This window comes from Podarcis gaigeae, assembly GCF_964106915.1.
Source record: "Podarcis gaigeae genome assembly, chromosome: 10".
Taxonomy (NCBI): domain Eukaryota; kingdom Metazoa; phylum Chordata; class Lepidosauria; order Squamata; family Lacertidae; genus Podarcis; species Podarcis gaigeae.
The window spans coordinates 69,993,062-70,013,184 of record NC_139686.1 but is presented as its reverse complement, the minus strand read 5'-3'; the positions used below and the strand labels follow the sequence as shown (position 1 = coordinate 70,013,184).

Genomic DNA, 20,123 nt, shown 5'->3' with positions numbered 1-20,123 from the left:
GTGAGTTCTCCACCTCTGGTGTTTCTCATGAAGCCCATTATAGTTGCACAAGTTGTGTTGATTAAAATATCTTGAGCCTTTGTGTCACTGAGAAGGAATGTCCCTGTTAAGAGCAAGGGAGCAACTTTGCCTACTCTTGGTTTTGGAAGGATGGCCCTGAAGTGCAGCTAAGTATTCTGCAGCCTTCATATCAACAAAGAAAAACTTTGTTTTGGAAAATGAACGTAGCAAACGTAAAAATAAACCAGCCGCAGGAGAAGACCCTTAGGACAGTTGAGCAAAGAGGCTTCCCAGACGCAACTGCAAGAAGCTAGCCAGGGCAAGCAGCATTCTTCCCCTCAAAAGATCTGGGGCAAAGATGCTATATATCTTAGACTCCATTTATTAATATGGAGTCAGGCTGTGTAAATTACAAGCTTGGCAGCTACATTTGGAGTGGGCAGAACAAGCAAAGGAGCAATATACAACATTTTTAATGCTCCCCTATAAATCTCTGTGCTGTAGTAACTGCAAATTAAAAAAAATAGATTCCCCCATCTATATTTAGCACCCTGCTCATATATTCCAAAGAAAACAGGAGGTGAGCCAAGGCATTTTCAAAGATGGAGAGTCTAGCCAGTCTATCATCAGAACCCAGCAAGCATGCAGCAGCCATATTGCTAAATAGTTTGTTTTGCAAAATGACTCACATTTTAGTCGTGTTAGAAATGGACCTTTAAACTCCACTAGTTGTATAAACATCCCATAGTATGATCTGCTGTACCTGTTTCAGGCATTTCACAGACCCATTGCAGTGGGAATGTTTTCCAACCCTAGGATTTTTTGGCCATCAGTATTGATCAAAGCATGGTGAGATTTCCACACACAACCCACCGCGGTGTGGATTCTAATGCTTGCTAAAGGCTGGGTGGTTTATCAGGTGATAAGGCCTTTTAATAAGGTATTTTAATATATAACATTCATGATTTTTATTCCATACTAAGATGGTCATTTACTGTTTGAATACACTGGGCAGAAATAGAGAAAGAAAAAAGTGTGGGGTCTTGTTCCAGCTCACAGTGATAGAAGGGTACCATGTTGGTCAGATTACTGTAGTGTGCTTTAGGGTTTTAAAAATTATTATTGAGAAAATGTAGCCATACCTTGGCGATGAGGGGCTAGGTGAGGTGTGAGCATTATAGATCTTACTGGCATCAAAGACCTAAAGGCACTTTTTGAAACAGGTAGATGTTTTTCCTAAGAAAAAGAGAATAAATTCAAAGAAAGTAGGAAATGTTTTATAGACTTCTTTAAATAAACTTTTAAGACTGTGAGAACAGATGAATCATTTATTCCTCCAAATGAGAAAGCAAAATAACACTTCAGCAGTGTACAGTGGTACCTCGCAAGACGAAATTAATTCGTCCTGTGAGTTTTTTCGTTTTGCGAATTTTTCGTCTTGCGAAGCACGGATTCGCATAGGAATGCATTGAAAATCAATTAATGCGTTCCTATGGTCAAAAAAAGTTTAAAAATCACCAAAGTGTACAGTACTGTACCTACATTTTCTAAGACTCTGGGGGACCACTCGAAGAAGGTTCCTCTTCCACTCTTTGCTTCTTGCTGAAGAACCTGTCCATGGTCTGCTGCTTCATCCGCCTTTTCAGCACCTCCCTGAAAGACGACATGACCCTCGTATCAAAAGTGTTCGCAAGGTCACGTGTCAGGTCCTTGTCAGGGTGGTGCCGCTGTGCAAAACCCTGCACATCTTTACACTTCTGGCAAATGTCCCTCAGTTCTTTCTTCTCCTTCTTCCTCTCGCCGGCCTCTGCAGCAGCAGTCTTCTTGGGCCCCATGGCAGCACAGTTCCTACCTTCGCAACCCCCCCCCCAAAAAAATCAGTGCTTCACATCCAAAAAATTCAAAAGCACCAAACCTCCTAGAAAACACCCTAACCCAAAATCCAAAAACCCCAAAAAAAGTTTTAAAAGTTTAACTTACGAAATGGCTGCAAAAGAAGTTTTGGAAAAGCTTCAGAAATCACCAAAGTCTTCAAAAACCTCAAAAAAGGCTACCACACCATGTGCTATGAGTTGCTCCTCGAAGTCAAGTCGCAACTGCACCTCTTCAAGCAATGCACCCTGGGTATTAACGGTTTTAAGAAAAAGGAAACAAACTTGCAAGACATTTTCGTCTTGTGAAGCAAGCCCATAGGGAAATTCGTCTTGCGAAGCAACTCAAGAAACGAAAAACTCTTTCGTCTTGCGAGTTTTTCGTCTTACGAGGCATTCGTCTTGCGAGGTACCACTGTATTGAGGAAGAGGTCTTCCTTCAGTAACAGCCGAGTGACTAGGAGTGAAGCAACAACATTAGAATAGAAATAATCTGGCCACAGTGGTCTGTATGGATGCACTTTGCCACACTTGATAGCACACATTTAAGAAGCAAGCAAACTTTCACACATTAATCACTTGATAAGCTGGTGATTTATATTCACCCATTATATGGCTGGTGCCAGTCTTAGTGCCATATCTAGCACAAAATTTGGCACTACGGGACACAGAGATACAAAATATGGCAACTGTGTGCTTATAGCATAGATGACTGAATAAGGGGTCCAGATGTTGGTTTTGGTATCACCAGGATTCTAGTGCTCTTGAAGGGCAACAGCGCTTGAAATGTGTATGTAATAGTAGCTCAGCTTCTTCAGAGATCTTACATGCAGTAGATCTCTTTACACATTTATACCTGGGGTAGTACTAGCCAGTGTGGGTGCCTTCCAGATGTTACTGGACTCCCAATCTCATTAGCACCAGCTAGCATGGCAAATGGAGATGCATCATGGGAGTTGTAGTTCAGCTCATCTGGAGGCTACCACTACTCGACCTGGAGCATGATCCTGCTCCACCACAGAGGGATTGGCATTGGAGCTCAGTAGAGTCCCTGTGCACTTTCCTGTCGTCTTCTTCTTGCTCTCCTCTGCATCCAAGTGCAAATTAATGGCACTCTGAACCCAGCATGAAAATGATGTGGTATTAATGTAACATAAAGGAGGCAATAATACGTTACCACTTAAGAAGGGTTTCAGTCTTCACCAGAGCCTGTTGCCTTTTCTCTTGTGGATTAAATTCTTGAAGTGACTCCAAAACATGTAGAATCTAATAACTCAAGTGTAGATGCTAAACGGCCACAGCTGAAAGAAGGCCTTTCTAGAAAGCTATGCGTTTTTCATTTACCGTGTGTTTTGGATGGAGAGAGCCAGGTTCTGAGTACATAAATTGTGTTGAATGTTAAAGAGGAAATAGACCTTCAGGTGTAAAAATAGAACAAACAGTCATGAGTTTGAGAAGTGTTCTGTACACTATGAGACTCTGTCACTGGCACCTGGTTTATTTAGCGGCAGAGAAAACCTTAAATCCATCAGGAAAAAGATCAGTATTGCTTCAAATATAGTAGGCATCCTTATACTGTTTTTAGTTGTACATTTTGTGACTTAAGTAAATAATTTTGGCCATTTTTCCTGTGAGAGGTATGCTAACTTTTACTTCCTCCAAGGACAGTCCACTGTAGTTTGCACTTATGAAATATGACTAATTTCAACAGAATATTCTTAGGGGAAGGAACAGATGCCTAAACTAAATGCTTTCCCATAAATCATTTGAGTTCAAACAAAGGCACTAAATTGTTTTATGCACATAATACCCTTCCAACTTAGCTACTCGTTCATTTTCATCTTTTGGAGGCTTACCCAGGTTACCTCTGGAATACAGTTCTGCTTTGTTTTCTAAATCCAGAGGCTTAAAATAGATTTTGGAGCATAGCTTAGCCTTGGAAGATAAGATTAAAGCATAGACGTCCATGGATTCTAGTTTGCATGGAGTGGCAAGAAAGTGATTCATTCAGCCTGCTGCAGCTGTACTCAGCTTATGGCCAGCAACAGAGACTAGGAATTGTGACAACCTGAATTTAAGAGCTAGCTTTCTGCATCCACAGGGTTTGCATTGGGAAAACGTGTTTTTATAATCATGGACTATCGGTAGGCTTGATTTAAAATCAGCATAATGCAAAAACACATTATTCTTCCCCAAATCTATTCTGCTGAGACTTTGCTGCGATGAGTCATGGTATGATGTCAAGGAAGAAACCAAGCAGCAGGACATGCCATGATTTATTCCAGTAAAAATTTCCATGAAGGTAACAATGAATCTGCTTAGAAAAAGGTCCCAGAATCAATCTGTGAAATTAACTACCATAATTTTTCTTTTGTCCATTTAGGCCATATGAATCAACAGGATAAACAAGGAAAACATATTAAAGCAGAGACAGAAAATGGCACAGTTCATCTCAAAAGTCAAACCTGGTTCCAGTCCGTGAAACTGAAGGCCTCATGATGGAGTGAATAATCTTTACTTAATCAAGAAACAATGCAGAAAGATTACTCTAAATCTTGCCCACTGTTTGCATATAAAATGCACTGAGGCATGTTTTAGTGTTTCTGGTGTCTTTGGCTTCAAATGCTCAGAAATCAATTGAAACAACCTCCCCCCCCCCCAACTTGTTTATTGATCACTTTAAGCAGCCAAGCTTTCAATAAATACCCTGAATATTAAAATGCTTAAACCTGAGGGCTGTTTTTTTGCTTTCCTCCACCTTTCTTCTAGGCCGTTAGCCCCAATTCTCTCCCTCACTGCTTCTGGCACCATGGTGGAGGAAGATCTCTCCCCACACTGGTCCCCCACCTTTTTATAGGGATATTGGATAGCAAGTCACTGAGGACGATGCAGTGCAAGAAAACCTCCATTCAATGCAGGTTTGAGTAGAGCAGTGTTTCCCAACCTTGGGTCTCCAGCTGCTGTTGGACTACAATTCCCATCATCCCTGACCATTGGTCTTGCTAGCAAGGGATGATGGGAGTTGTAGTCCAAAAGCAGCTGGAGACCCAAGGTTGGGAAACACTGGAGTAGAGCCAGAATAACGCAGTGGAGGCCAGAGGTGCTCCCAGCAGACCTTGGGAGTCATCGCCACCTCTCCTCACCCATAGGACAGACGGTTGGCGTTAGATCAGATCTCCCCAGTGTGCACTCACACCCACAGTGGTAACCCATTAGCATTTCTGAGGCCTCTGCAAGTGACAGAAAGAAAGCAGGCCCACGTTTGCCAGCCTACGATGATGGCCTCGGTCATCTGGGGGGGGGGGGTGAATCAAGCAGCTCCCAATCTGCTGTGAGGGTCTCCTAAATCTCCAGAGCAGATTTTGGTGGCTCACAGGAGGAAAAGAAGGCCCAGTTGCCCAAGCAATAGTCTGTTGCACTCATGCACCAACTCCCTCAATTATTTATTTACTAAAAATACTGATATATCCCTTTGTAGCCCCCCCCCCATTCTCTAAAAATAGCTTTAAAAAGCTTTGTACGATACAATCACATAAACGATGGTATCAGAACGAGTGAAGCAAGACTATCATTTCCAAAGTTGCATGGCATAAGGCACATGATACAGCCAAGCAGCTCTGCCTTTAGTCAGTGAATGTGAAATACTACCATGTTGGGTTCCATTACTGAAGAAAGGCAGGACACCTATGTAATAAGTAAACAATAAAGAATGTTTATTATTTGAGGGATGTGTGTTTCACATGCGCATTTTAGGTAACGTGTGGGTGAAACTGATTGGCATACAAACTATCTCAACACAAGATACACTTAGTACTCCATAGATAAAATGCTGTGCTGCACCTTTTTTTCCTTTTTAAGGCCTCCTTAGTTGGAATGACAGCTGGAGAATTCTGAGCTTACTAAGGGGCAAAATGCTGTCTTCAACAACTGGAGAAATGCCAACTTAATTTTCCTAAATGTACATAGCACTAAACTGTACACAAGTTATGTTAATTATTTGTAGAGAAAACTAAGCTCTTTGTTGACTGGTGTTCAAAGAAGAACTGAACAAAATAATAACATTTATTTGACTGAACTAATTAGGAAAGACAGTAACCATGTTTTCTAGTATGACTTGTACGAGCTATCAAACTAAAAACAATCTTAAGACAATGTATCATTATCTTCTTAAACAAAACAAAAATGAGTTTCCATTTCAATTCTTTGTACTTAAGGCTATTAGACATATATGATTACCAGTATTCTGTAGAGGTTCTATTGTGGGGAGAGACTGAATTCCACACTTTTTTCTGCTGAAGGGGATAGCATGGAGGGTGTACTGGACTCTATACTTGGTTCTATGCTTGGCCGAGGTTTTTTATGTTTCTTTGGAATGGGTGTGTCATCCTTGGTATCATAACCAAACCACTGAGGAGGTTCTTCATCGTTGTATTCGTATTTCTGGAGCCTTGGTGCAAATTTTGAAACTGCTTGTCTGAAATAGATAGATGGACAGACACTATTAATGTACATACAGTGGTACCTCAGGTTAAGTACTTAATTCATTCCGGAGGTCCGTTCTTAACCTGAAACTGTTCTTAACCTGAAGTACCACTTTAGCTAATGGGGCCTCCTGCTGCTGCCGCGCTGCCGGAGCACGGTTTCTGTTCTCATCCTGAAGCAAAGTTCTTAACCTGAAGCACTATTTCTGGGTTAGTGGAGTCTGTAACCTGAAGCGTATGCAACCTGAAGCCTATGTAACCCAAGGTACCACTGTATAAGTCTTTCCTCTGAAGGAATCTCTTGTGTAAAACATAAATATAGCAAAAAACTAGAGGACCCTAAAACCAGCTGTGTGCTTGAGCTTCTAACCCACTTTCAGGATTCTGTCACAGAATATTCACAAACACTAATTGCTCATAGTGACTATGATAGCAGCAATAATTTAGAAAAATTGTATAGGTTCGGAGGGCCAGACAACTTGACACTGATTCAATGAATACAATTTAACATACACTAATACTTGTAATACAACTTCCAGGTGGTATGCTTCTTGAAGAGGTCAACAAAAATAATGAAACCATTACATATACACATACTTGAAGTTGGCCATTAGAGTAAATAACAGGTTTTTAAAGAACACCACCATCGTTAAGTATTACAGATGCAAAATGGCAAGATCCAGCAACAACTCCAGCAAAGCTGGTGCGAAACCTATTGGTCCGCTTTCCTTTGGATCGCATCAGCGAGGTTGAGGTTCGGGAGTGGGGTCCTCACAACTATGGAACACCCTCCCATCAGATATCAAGGAAATAAGCAACTATCTGACTTTTAGAAGACATCTGAAGGCAGCCCTGTTTAGGGAAGTTTTTAATGTTTGATGTTTTAATTTGTTGGAAGCCGCCCAGAGTGGCTGGGCAACCCAGTCAGATGGGTAGCATGTAAAGAATATTATTATCATTATTATTATTATTATTATTATTATTATTATTATTATTATTATTCACACTGCCTGGGCATGCACCCCAGGGTCGTCACTGGTGCACCACCCCCGGAGGCACACTCCACTGTCTCTCGAGACGGAAGGATGCCCACAAGTGGAAAGAGGTATGTGGTTTTGTTATGGAAATATGTATTTTTTTGTAAATAGCCCCAGGGAAGCTGAAGCATCCACCAGACCATAGTCAGAACAACAAAAATCCTCTCCAAATATGCTACTTGCTTTCCAAGGGAACTTACTATTTGTCCTGATGGAAGCATCCCATGAAATGTAAATAGTGTGCCAGGAGAGGCAATTTTAGCTGAGACTTTGGCAGTGAAAGAAAGACTTGCATTTCTCCTTCACCCCATGTCCCTGAGCAACTCAAGCTTTAGGTCCGGAGGGAGTGGGATTAATATAACAAAACATGCATATTATGGCAAGAACAATTTGGCCGGAGAGGACATTAAAAGCTGGGCTATACAATATGCTGTTCATATAAATTGCATCTGAGAAAGCAAATAGCACTAATGGGTGCTTGTGGTTCTTACCTTTCAGCCCTGCTGAACTCAGAAGGTACAGCCCTGGGAACATCATATGCACAATCTTCATTCATTTTAATAAGATTTAGTTAGAAGTAGTTCTTCACAGAATGTAGCTTTGTTTCCCCCCAATAAGATGGATGTGTCTATGAAGCCCTAGTGGTCAGGGTCTGACACTGTGTTCGATGGGACTTAATTCCCAGAAAAGTGTGTATAGGTTTGCACCTAAGTTTGGTTGGTTGACACCTGTCTGTCTTGGGAGACAATGGAAGAGTGTGCCTTCAGGGGTAAAATCAAACCCCTGGAAATCAAACCCCTGGAGAGTTGCTGCGGCTATAGAAACATGTTTTGTTGCAGCTGGGGTAGATGAAGGCCAATCATGATGAAGGTTGATCATTGGGACTATTTTGTTAGCAAGAATGTTATTGCGATTACTCTTTTGGTACATGATGTATACATTTATTAAGTAGCTTATGTGGTGATCTGCAAACAGATTAGTCCACAAGAAGACCAAGCTCATCCACAACTTGATTGTTGACATGAATCAGACACCTTCACTGTACACTAAAAACATGTTTGTTTAGGGAAGCCTATTCAGACTTGTAGAATGTTGACATGTTTTACAATCTGTTTTTACAATCTGTTATCATTGATTTTAATTAACTTTGAATGATTTAAATAGTAGTTTTTAACTGGGTTGGGGTTTTTTTACTAATAATTTTATTCTTTTTGTACACCACCTTGAGGTTTTTATTACAATCAAGGGGTATATAAATATTGTGAAATAAATAAAAACTGGACTTCTAGAGCAGTGTTTCCCAACCTTTGGTCTCCAGCTGTTTATGGACTACAATTCCCATCATCCCTGACCACTGGGTCTTGCTAGCTAGGGATGATGGGAGTTGTAGTCCAAAAACAGCTAAAGGCCAAAGATTGGGAAACATTGTTCTAGAGAACAACTTACCTGGTAATATTTGGGCAGTACAGCATCTTAAGAATTCGAAGCTGAAGGCAACCTTTCCACAGACACTTAAGTGTTCTGTCAGTAATACACAAGCAGCCTGAAATATCTAAATAGTGCAGAAAAGGGCATTCTGCAGCCACAAACTGAATGCCGGTATCAGTGACCTGTCAATGAAGCAAAAAAAGATACACTTTGGATGGAAATAAGGAATTATTAGCGACAGCTAAGAGAAGAAAAGTTTTAGTAAGCTCATAAAATATTTAAGGTCTATTTAAGGCATTACCACCAAAGCCTTTAGCACTCATACAAGCAACACTGACAATGATTTTAACAGAACAAAGTCTCTATGTTCAGTAACAGAGTTTCTAGTACTAGTTGTCTTTCTTTTCATACATACCTTGGGACAACCAGTCACACTTAGAATTGTAATTCTGTGGCAGTTGAATGCCAAATTTTTTAATGAATTATTTGTTAACTGCTGGTTATAAGATAAATCAACGTGGTCTAGGCGTTTTAAATCAAGGCAGAATCTCTGGAACAGAAGTCACAAATCAATCAATCAATCATTCTCAAATTTACCCAGAACACTTAGATTTAAGGTTTCACAATGCACTCATGCTGAATATAATCTGCTAATCTTCTCCAAATACTTGATATACTTTTTCTCTCATCAAATGGCTGGAAAAAATATTAAAGGAACATAGGAAGCTGCCTTATACGGAGCTAGACCATAGGCCCAGTGCTATTTTTCTAGAAAAAGAGGTGCTGGAACTCACCATGAACACCTCCCTCTTCTCTTAGAATGGCAATAGCGCCTACCTGAGAGGTACTAAAACTGCCAGAACCCACCTGAGAGGTGCTGGAACTGAGTTCCTGTGAGTCCCCCTTAAAAAGCCCTGCATCTAGCCCAGCTATCATTGGCATGGATGGACAGTGGCTCTCCAGGGTTTCAGATATGAGTTTTTTTCTAATCGCACCTGGGACATTCTGCTTGCAAAGTATGAGCTGTGGAACTGAGCTACTTCCCTCCCCAGTAGTTATCTACTGACTGCAGTCAAGAAAAGCTCATTTGAATGATCTGTACATGCTTCTGTGCTCTTTCAAGCCTCCAAACTGCTCTGGGATTTGATTTATTAGTTTTTCATAGTGGTAAGAACAAAAAGGGACTGCAAGGAAAGAAAGAATTGCTTCAAGCTTGGTGAAGGCATAAAATGTGATTCAGTGTAAACAAGTGTAAGGTGATGCACATAAGGGCAAAAAAATATACGATAACAGGGTCTGAACTTGGTGGTGTCTGACCAGAGAAAGAACTTAGTGGGCTGATCAAGTATAAAATGAAAGGGATGTGTGCAAATCTGAATAAAATCTGAATCTAAATTTCTAAATCTCCCTGATAAGACACAACATTCTCTCTCAAGAAATTACTCCTCTCATCAGATACTGCAGATAGAAAATGTGCAGACTTCACAACTGTATTTTTATCTTGTCCACCCAGTATGTGTAAATTAGTAAATAAATTTCAATATTGCAAATTGACATAAGTTTCCAGAGATCCTTTCTTCCAAAGGAACCCAAACGCTGTGAAGCACTAGACCCCTGGAATGTCTCACTGCTTGAGAAAAAGGTGCTCAGTTGAGACTCTTAAACTTACTAAACTGATAATGAACAGTTTTAAACCTCAAAGGATCATATCCGTACTTCTTCCTGCTTTCAAAAAGTACTTGTGCTAATTAACCACATTGTCTCAAACTTGCATTTTTATAGCTGATCAGTTTGTAGAGGGAAAATAATTCAACGAAACTGCCTTGGCAACACTGGTGAACCAAACATAATCTGGCAATCTTAACACATAAAAGTGATAGAAAACAGCTGTTGTATACTTTTTTCAAATAACACTCTTATTTAGTAAGCTGGTTATTTATAGAATATACTCTAGACAAGGCTTCAAAGCCCATCTCACAATGTAGGAGCTAATTCAGACTGGAAATATAGGTCCAAACTAGACGACCAGATTTCCCTTCTTTTTAAAGCATCCCTGAATTGAGTTGGGACAACTACTCTGGAAGAGAAGTGTTAACCTTATCTTAGCCACCAGCTCCTTCAAGTTTCTATTTGCTCAATTAACAGAGGCATACAAAAATAGGGGTTTTTTTCATTCTTGTTTATTTAAGTGGAACGTATCCTCCAATAATGAACAAGAAGAAAGAATTAAAATTACACACACAAAAATACAATCCCTGGAAAAAATAATGATGATTATTGGTGTTGGGAGGTAGTAATTTTCTAAAGAAGATTTGGTTTATTTATAAATATCAGGATATTCTTGGAGCGAGGACTTATCTCTTTGAGAAGGATTTGAGAAAGAGAAACTCAGCACATGGTTTTGGTGTGTTCCCCACAAAATTTTAAAACATCTGATAGTGCAAGTGGCCCTCAACATCTAGTGCTGAAAGAAGAGAACTGGGAGAGATTAAAGCCCATGGTCTAACTACAATCTGTTGTATGACGTTAGGAGTCAAGAATCTCCATCTATGTCATCATCGCATTGGCTCACATGGCCCCTAGCAGATGGATCCAAGTTGCATCCTATATGATGTTACACCACTTATAAAGAAGTGATTAAAGTCAGTGTAGCAAGCAAAAAAGACATGTTCCTTGGAAATTTTGATTAGCTTTAATGAATTGACTTTGTGGAAGAGAAATTGTTAATCCCATTTAAATAAAGTTTCAGTTCCACGCAGCTTTCTCTAAATGCTTTTCCTGATGTCTGTATGAAAGCCCAGATGACTACATAATGGCTTTCCATAAATTAGACAGGATATCTGTACTTTTAACACAGTTGCTCTTTACATTACAATAAACTAGGAACATGGAGGCACACTGGAAACTCCATTCATAACTATTCTCCAAAGAATAAATTATTCTGTCAAATGTGTGCTTGTGCATTATCACATGCATACAGAGCAGCAAAATTCAAACCAGCTCTGTGTAGCTGTAGATAATGAATCCAACAATAGATTGATGGATGCTTGAATTTTATGGCAGAAAGGTACTAATTCATAGGATAGAATAGTCATTATTTTCATAGTCGTTACTTGATAAAATGTGATGATCACTGTGATTTCTGTGCAAGATTTTTCGGAATATAGATTAAAACATAGCAACTGTATAAAAAACCATGTTATTTCTAATGCAGGGTTAATATTTTGCTAGATTAATTCACCAAAGAGTCTCTTTCTATGCTTGCACAAGTCTTTCTCCTCAACTACTAACATTATAGGTGTTCAAGATTTCCTCCTGTTCTTGAAATAGTTACTTCCTTCATGATGGCCGTTTCAGCTTCCTTCTGCTGAGTTCTCCCCAGGAATCTGTCCTCAGTCCTTTCTCTCTCTTTTTAGCACACACCAGACACAAATGATGGGACACCATTTTTATTGCAAAGCTGCAATTTTCTATCCACGATCTGTTTTATGTCTCAGCCATCTTATCAGAATCCCATGAGGGCTGCATAGCAGCCACTGCCAAAAACACATCCTGTTTTAAATAAGCCCTGCTAAAAAGTAAATGCAAAACTGCCATTGGTTGCTGTGCAGAGACATTTTTCACTTCTTAAAATGTTCTACTTAAATCTCCCTTCGTGGGGTGAATATTATCTCTTTCCACATTCCAAAACTCTCAGTCACTGTAGTTTCACTTCCCCACATTTGCATCTATAAGTCTCAGGAGTTCAGAGCAAGAGCAGCACAGTGGTTAACAATATGAGCTAAGAAACTGAAACCGCCAATTCAAATCTCAACTCATCTTTAAGTTTCCTGGAACACTCGACACAAGCCACTATTTATTTATGTAAAGTGGTTTTACAGCCCTTCAATTATATTTCCAGGGCAGTTTACAAAAAGAATAAAACCATGAAAATGTAAATACACGATATATCATAAGCTAAAAGCTATAAAAATCATAAAAGCAGCACACAATAATGTGCAATATAAAAAAGTGTTGTAAAATAAAAAGGTCATAATGGTCTGGAGCTGAAAGGACAATTAAACAGCCCATGCTGGCATGTAAAGGAAACCAGCCATGGCTTGAGTACATTTTCCTAATGGCAACATGTTTCAACAGTTTTAAGAAAAAAACCTCAACATATTTACTATTTCATTGTAAATCAGACGTGTTCAAGAGTGACATACATGTACTGATGCTTGTAACATACATAACATAGGATCTTATTTTACCTTAATTCCTGTATCAGTTAACAGCCTGCATTCTGATATAATAATCTCCTTTATTTTCCAGAGTTTGCCAAGAGCATCCAAAGCCTAAAAATGTTTTAGACAAATATTAGCTTATTGGCACACGTATGTAAAAAACCTGTTATACTACATAATGTATTTATTTTGCTTTGCTGTTATTCAGTGCTGTAGGTCCCCCCCCCCGTACCTTTTCAAACATGCGTTCTTTTACCAAAACAAAACATAGTTGGAAACTTAGGAACAAGCCATGGATTTGTGCACTCGCTTGTTTGTATGTCCTTCCCTCTACAATCTGCATAATCCTAGTATGCTATAACTGCCCCAGTGGAAACAAAATGTAATGAAAACATCACAAAACACCACAGGAGGAGTTCAGCAAAACCAGATCATGTGTGGTCAGGGGCGTAGGAAAGGGGGGCAGGGGGGGCGGTCCGCCCTGGGTGTCTTCCCTGAGGGGAGGTGACAAAAAGGCACACCGCAGGGGGCTCACCCAGCTGTCCCTGTGCATGGCAGATCGTGCCACCTTCACGCGCAGAGGATTACCCCGCCGCCGCAGCGGATCTTGTTGCCCCCCTGTGCAGCTTCCCCCTGAGTGCACGGCATGGAATCTGGGCACCCATGCAGCTAACTCCGCCACTTTCCCTGCCTTAGCTGGAGACTGACAAGAGGGGGAGAACAGGACCCTTTGGTTTGATCAGGCAAGGCTATTCTTACGTAGCAGGGATATTTACAATAAAGCTACCAAGACACAAAGCCCCCCCCCCCCCGCTTTTCTATGTCCATTTGATTATTGTGATCCATGTGTGCTAGGTATTCAGCAACTAATAATAAAAATAATAAACAAACATGTCTTTCAAACACAGAAGCTGGATGATGCGTTCTCAGTTTGATTCAGCCCAGAGATACATCAGTGCCTCCTAACACCCCAAAGAAACACAAGTTAAGATCCATACATCACCATTTCAGGAGAGAATTAATATGAGAATATATTCATGTTAGCATGAAAATTGTTTCTCGTTGTTCAGTGAGCTGCTGAGACGGTGCTTAAACAACTGTGCCCTCCTGTGCATGTCTACTTAGAAGTAAGCTGCACTGAGTTCCATGGAAATTCATCCCAGGAAAGGAGGTGTAGAACTGCAGCCTAAGAACATCTGTTTCTATTTGAAATGGTACGTTTAATTAAAACGAAAACAACAGCCCAACAGCCCAATAGTTGAAGTTGAACAATACTTTATTAGGACTAACTCAAATGTCTCAAAAGAATGAGCAAGCGTTTGAGTTGCAGAGTTGCTCAGGGCAGATACTAAGAAAAAACACAATAGGAGGAGAGGAAAATGGCCCCTTGAAAGGGATTTGTGCTTCTGATATGGTGCATTACACGGTCAGCTTTAAAACAGGGGGCTAGGGGGCTAGTCTGTGTCCCGCCAGATGTTGCTAGACTAGGTCCCCCACTGGTCCCAGCTAGTATGGCCAATAGGAATGATGGGAGTTGTAGTCCAGCAACACCTGGAGGGACACAGATTAGCCACCTGTTTTAAAAGGCATTGTAAAAGTAAAGGGAGCTGCACCGAATCGTAAGGAAAAAACATATCCTTATTAGGGCAATTCTGTTATTAGGCCTACCTATTGCAAAATAGTGTGCAAGGTTCAAGTTCTGCCATCAGGCCAGTGAACAGAGCAATGGGGTGGTGGGTTAGAAGACATTTGTTTCTGGCTGATATTGAAGCCACAGAGTCTGCAGGGGTTTTAAGAGCTTACACTCACAATGTTAACTAAATAAACTAGAAAATAACACTTGCAATTGTATCTTATTTTTCCTTCTTTTAATAATTTCAAATGGGGGGGGTGACAAAAAAAAATCCGCAACGGGTACCACCTGAGCTTGCTACGCCTCTGTCCGTGGTTACATAGTTCCTAAACTTGTCAAGCATGATTGAAATATACTCAGAGTCGAGAGTGGATTTCATGCTCTTTATTCAGCTCATAGTGGTGAGGAGGGAATGAAAGTCCCCTCAAAGTATCTGCTTTATATACATTATTTACACAATGGGCTGCACGTGATTGGCTAATTCCGGAATTCTCCTGTAGGCCAATCAGGTTGTGGATTCACTTCCATCTGGAGCCGGATTGGGTGGTTCCTGCCAACCAATCATACTGCTGCATTGTTCTAGGACCAATTAGACTGCTGCATTCTGAATCCTATTGTTCTAGGACCAATCAGACTGCTGCGTTTTGGATCCTATTGTTCTAGGACCAATCAGACTGCTGCAGTTTGGATCCTATTCAACACAGTACATAACAATGATACTTTGTGAATTGCCTGCCTTAAACCGCCATTCATATTCAGAAACATTTTATTTACCTCTCCAGCCATTTTAACTACCCGTCTCCTTCTCCCTCCCAGATATATTCTTCTTGGTCTTGCTCCAATTCCGCTGCTTGGCAGTTCCTATCTTCTACTGACAAGCAACCCCCTGACACATTCATAGCCCGTTGAGTAGTTTCCAACTTTCCTGGCTACTGACTTCGGAGGTGGCTGCTGGGGTGAAATATGAGCAAAACACAACTCTCCTGCCCACCTTCTGGTTCACTGTATCATTTGACATGAGTTTCATTCATAAAACACGGTTTTCCATTCACAAAACATAGTTATGAAGTTATCCTTTCCAGGCAGTGTGTGTGTAAGACACGTGTATGGTGCATGCCCTCAATTTACAGCAGAACCCATTAATCTGCCTGGCATGGGCCTGATGGGAGGCACTGAATTAGGTCTCTGCATGGCTCTGCAAGGCGCTCACTATTGCAAGGAAGAGGTTGCTGTAAAATAACAACAACAACAACAACAACAACAACAATAATAATAATAATAATAATTTATTTATACCCCGCCCATCTGGCTGAGTTACCCCAGCCACTCTGGGCTTCCAATCAAGTGTTAAAAACAATACAGCGTTACATATTAAAAACTTCCCTGAACAGGGCTGCCTTAAGATGTCTTCTGAATGTCAGGTAGTTGTTTATCTCTTTGACATCTGATGGGAGGGCGTTCCACAGGGCAGGCACCACTACCGAGAAGGCCCTCTGTCTGGTTCCCTGTAGCCTCACTTCTCATAGAAGGGAAAGGCGCTAGTTTGTAAAGGGAAAAAGTGGGTTTTTCAAGGGACGCCTATGTCTCTGAACTCCTGCTACAATTTCTGTGACACTTATCTTCAACAGAGAGGAAGCTACTACATTATCAGCGAGTTAAATTGTGAATTCCAAGTATATCTGTAAACACCCACTCACATCTGTAAATAAGCAAGCGTATTGCTTTTGTACTAATTCCTTGAATCCAACCAAGAGAGAAAAACGTGTTGTGAAAATGCTCATGAAATGGTTAGCTGAAAGAACAAAATGTAGTGCATGTTAATAACATTATTACGTGGAAAAAGTAGGACATGTTCATGGTATATGTGTAAAATTTTACTGCATAATAAAAGGTCTTTTGACAGCTTTTCATGTTTGAAGGAAACAAAGTCTGAAGGAAAAAGCAGAAGGAAACAACCTGTTTTCATAATTCAATCCATAAACATAAACACACACACACACTGGATAAGGACTCCCTACTTACTACCAACTTCTGTAGAATACATAACTATTAAACCTTGACTAAATCATTTGGGATACAGGGCAAATAGCCTTATGTCAAAGGAATCCTTGGACTTTCAGTTATGGCAGTTTTCACCATTTCGGAGTGTGGAGAGAGTAAAATAATTTATGCATTCTCCACTAAAAAGGCCAATGCCAAATCTGTACTGGTTTACTGTTTACTTCCACTTTGCCAAACCTTTATTAGGCATTACAGATATAAGGTAAAGGTAAAGGTACCCCTGCCCGTAAGGGCCAGTCTTGCCAGACTCTGGGGTTGGTGCGCCCATCTCACTCAAGAGGCCAGGGGCCAGCGCTGTCCGGAGACACTTCCGGGTCACGTGGCCAGCGTGACATCGCTGCTCTGGCGAGCCAGAGCCGCACACGGAAACGCCGTTTACCTTCCCGCTGGTAAGCGGTCCCTATTTATCTACTTGCACCCGGAGGTGCTTTCGAACTGCTAGGTTGGCAGGCGCTGGGACCGAGCAGCGGGAGCGCACCCCGCCGCAGGGATTCGAACCGCCGACCTTTCGATCGGCAAGTCCTAGGCGCTGAGGCTTTAACCCACAGCGCCACCTGCGTCCCTTATTACAGATATAGGCCATCATAAAACATCCATATATAAAATTTAAAAATCTATACAACTAAACAGCCACGTAAATATATGTAATAGCAAGGATTTTCATTCAAGTTTCTTCCTGCTAAACAGTGCCATTCACCACTCTAAGAGATACTATTGATAAAAACTCAGCCACCCTTACAGTTAGGTTTACTGTATGTTTGAGATAAGCATACCCTCCAGCATGCCACAAATGACATTAGGGACATGCTTCTAATGCTTACGGTACTGAATATTACCGTACTCCTCCTCAAACATTACACTTTGCTTAAGGGAGGGGTGGCTAACACCCCAGAGGACAGGATCACACTTCAAAACGACCTTGACAGATTAGAGAACTGGGCCAAAACAAACAAGATGAATTTTAACAGGGAGAAATGTAAAGTATTGCACTTGGGCAAAAAAAAAAATGAGAGGCACAAATACAAGATGGGTGACACCTGGCTTGAGAGCAGTACATGTGAAAAGGATCTAGGAGTCTTGGTTGACCACAAACTTGACATGAGCCAACAGTGTGACGCGGCAGCTAAAAAAGCCAATGCAATTCTGGGCTGCATCAATAGGAGTATAGCATCTAGATCAAGGGAAGTAATAGTGCCACTGTATTCTGCTCTGGTCAGACCTCACCTGGAGTACTGTGTCCAGTTCTGGGCACCACAGTTCAAGAAGGACACTGACAAACTAGAACGTGTCCAGAAGAGGGCAACCAAAATGGTCAAAGGCCTGGAAACGATGCCTTATGAGGAATGGCTAAGGGAGCTGGGCATGTTTAACCTGGAGAAGAGGAGGTTAAGGGGTGATATGATAGCCATGTTCAAATATATAAAAGGATGTCACATAGAGGAGGGAGAAAGGTTGTTTTCTGCTGCTCCAGAGAAGCGGACACGGAGCAATGGATCCAAACTACAAGAAAGAAGATTCCACCTAAACATTAGGAAGAACTTCCTGACAGTAAGAGCGGTTCGACAGTGGAATTTGCTGCCAAGGAGTGTGGTGGAGTCTCCTTCTTTGGAGGTCTTTAAGCAGAGGCTTGACAACCATATGTCAGGAGTGCTCTGATGGTGTTTCCTGCTTGGCAGGGGGTTGGATTCGATGGCCCTTGTGGTCTCTTCCAACTCTATGATTCTATGATTCTACTGTGTTTTATGTGCTTTTCAATAGCCAGTCTATTTAAAAGTCAATATGGTATTTGTTCTTTAACCAAAAGAACAAGCTTGGTCCTGCCTTTTAAATTAGAAAACATAAATGAAATGACTGGCATGTGGAGAGGAAGCAGATCTGGAAGAAAGACAAGTCTCACAATTCACACTTGTTGTTGGCATCCATTTGTCTTGAGAGACAATGGAGTGCGCCTCCAGGGTGCATCAGCAGCACCCTGGGGTGCAAGCCTGGGCAGTGTATATGGAGGTTCTGGGATGCCCAGATGACAAGACACACACCCTGCCATGTTGATGTGGTCCAAAGGAAAGCAGAGTAATACATTTGACACCAGCTTGGCTGCAGGAGTTGCCAGAAGAAGGGGTCCAAGGACCCATACAACCATCTTAGGGACTCTACTCCGAAGTTGTGTAGGCTTTCCTTCTTAGGCTTTTCTTCTCCAAAATATGTCCCACAAGGCTATGTGAGTCCCCTTACTTGTATTACATATCTTTACTTTATTGCCTTGGGCAACAATGAGTCTCCAAATTTGATTCAGATGTTGTGCTTTATTAAAATTAGCAGCTCAGTTTTTCACAGGATATAAGATCAAAGGAAAGCTTATGTGTTCAGTACATCTGGACGTCAATCCCTATGTTTTGATACATCAGTACAAGTTTAGATGCCTAAAGATAGGGCATTCAGGTTAAAAATACTGACCACTATGATTTCTCTCAACTCAGAAAGGAAATTAAAGCCACAGTCAGGAAGAAAATGTACAGTTTCACACACACTCCAAATAATTGGTTTGAAGTAAATAATTAAAATGATACTCTCAGGCAATCACTTCAGCAGTCACACAGTGCACAAAGGTAATTGAAAATATGATAGAGGGAAATTAATGAAATTATTGACTAGAATGCAGATCGCGAGAGCTGGGCTAATGCTTTGTCAAACTGGGTAGGAAAAATGAACTGTCACTCCAAGGGAGGGGGCAAACAGATTCCATTGGAGTGGTGACATTTTCCTGCCTTGCGAAATGGGAGGAACTTAATATTCCATTTGGGGATGTCCTACTGTCCACTGGAGAATGTGTAATATAAATATAAAGAGATCCTGTGATGAAATTGGGCAACCAAACTTTCCAAGCAATGGTCCTATCAGAGTGCCTCTGAAGATAAGAGATTCTGAGAATCTTTGGGACCTTTGGGAGGGCCATCTTGACAAGTGTGTTCCTAAATACTGTATATTGTTAAGAATTTTTTTAAAGACATATGAAAAAGAAAAAGGTCACCAGTGTTGGAAGACTAGCCAGTTGAAAATGATTAGGGGAAGGGTAGATTTTGAATACGGCTGGATAATTAATTTTTCCAAAGGCAAACAATATTGCGATATGATTGTGTTAAAATATATAACCTCCACTGTAACAATTACAACAATCACATCCACTCTGAGCCCTTTGCTTTTAGTAATGTATCAGTTCTTGTATTTCACTGTGTCTTTGATTATAAGCCAAAATAAAAGTGCAGTAAACATTGAATGAATGTACAGTAGTACAGCTATTTTTTCAAGAAAAAGGGTCACGGCAAAATATTAATTTCCACATAGCAAGAATATTTCTCATCTTTAGTATCTCATATGTTGCATATTATTCA

General features: G+C 40.8%; 2 protein-coding genes across 3 annotated transcripts in view; one reads left to right on the top strand and one right to left on the bottom strand.

The window, feature by feature from the left end:
- FAM185A (family with sequence similarity 185 member A) overlaps positions 1–4,604 on the top strand; it is a 38,685-nt gene extending 34,081 nt beyond the window's left edge. Inside the window, exon 9 of the mRNA XM_083701606.1 lies at positions 4,255–4,604. Within this exon, the coding sequence (XP_083557732.1) occupies positions 4,255–4,370 (116 nt within the window). The 3' untranslated portion in view covers positions 4,371–4,604. The remainder of the gene's footprint in view (positions 1–4,254) is intronic.
- A 956-nt stretch (positions 4,605–5,560) lies between these two features.
- Positions 5,561–20,123, bottom strand: part of FBXL13 (F-box and leucine rich repeat protein 13) — a 72,376-nt gene continuing 57,813 nt past the window's right edge. The window contains exons 18-21 of one of the 2 annotated variants that reach the window (XM_083701408.1): positions 13,068–13,151; positions 9,233–9,367; positions 8,836–8,999; positions 5,561–6,345 (exon numbers count right to left, since the gene is read on the bottom strand). In XM_083701408.1, coding sequence (XP_083557534.1) covers positions 6,126–6,345; positions 8,836–8,999; positions 9,233–9,367; positions 13,068–13,151 — 603 coding nt within the window. In that variant the 3' untranslated portion in view covers positions 5,561–6,125. The remainder of the gene's footprint in view (positions 6,346–8,835; positions 9,000–9,232; positions 9,368–13,067; positions 13,152–20,123) is intronic. The other variant, XM_083701409.1, reaches the window with a different exon arrangement.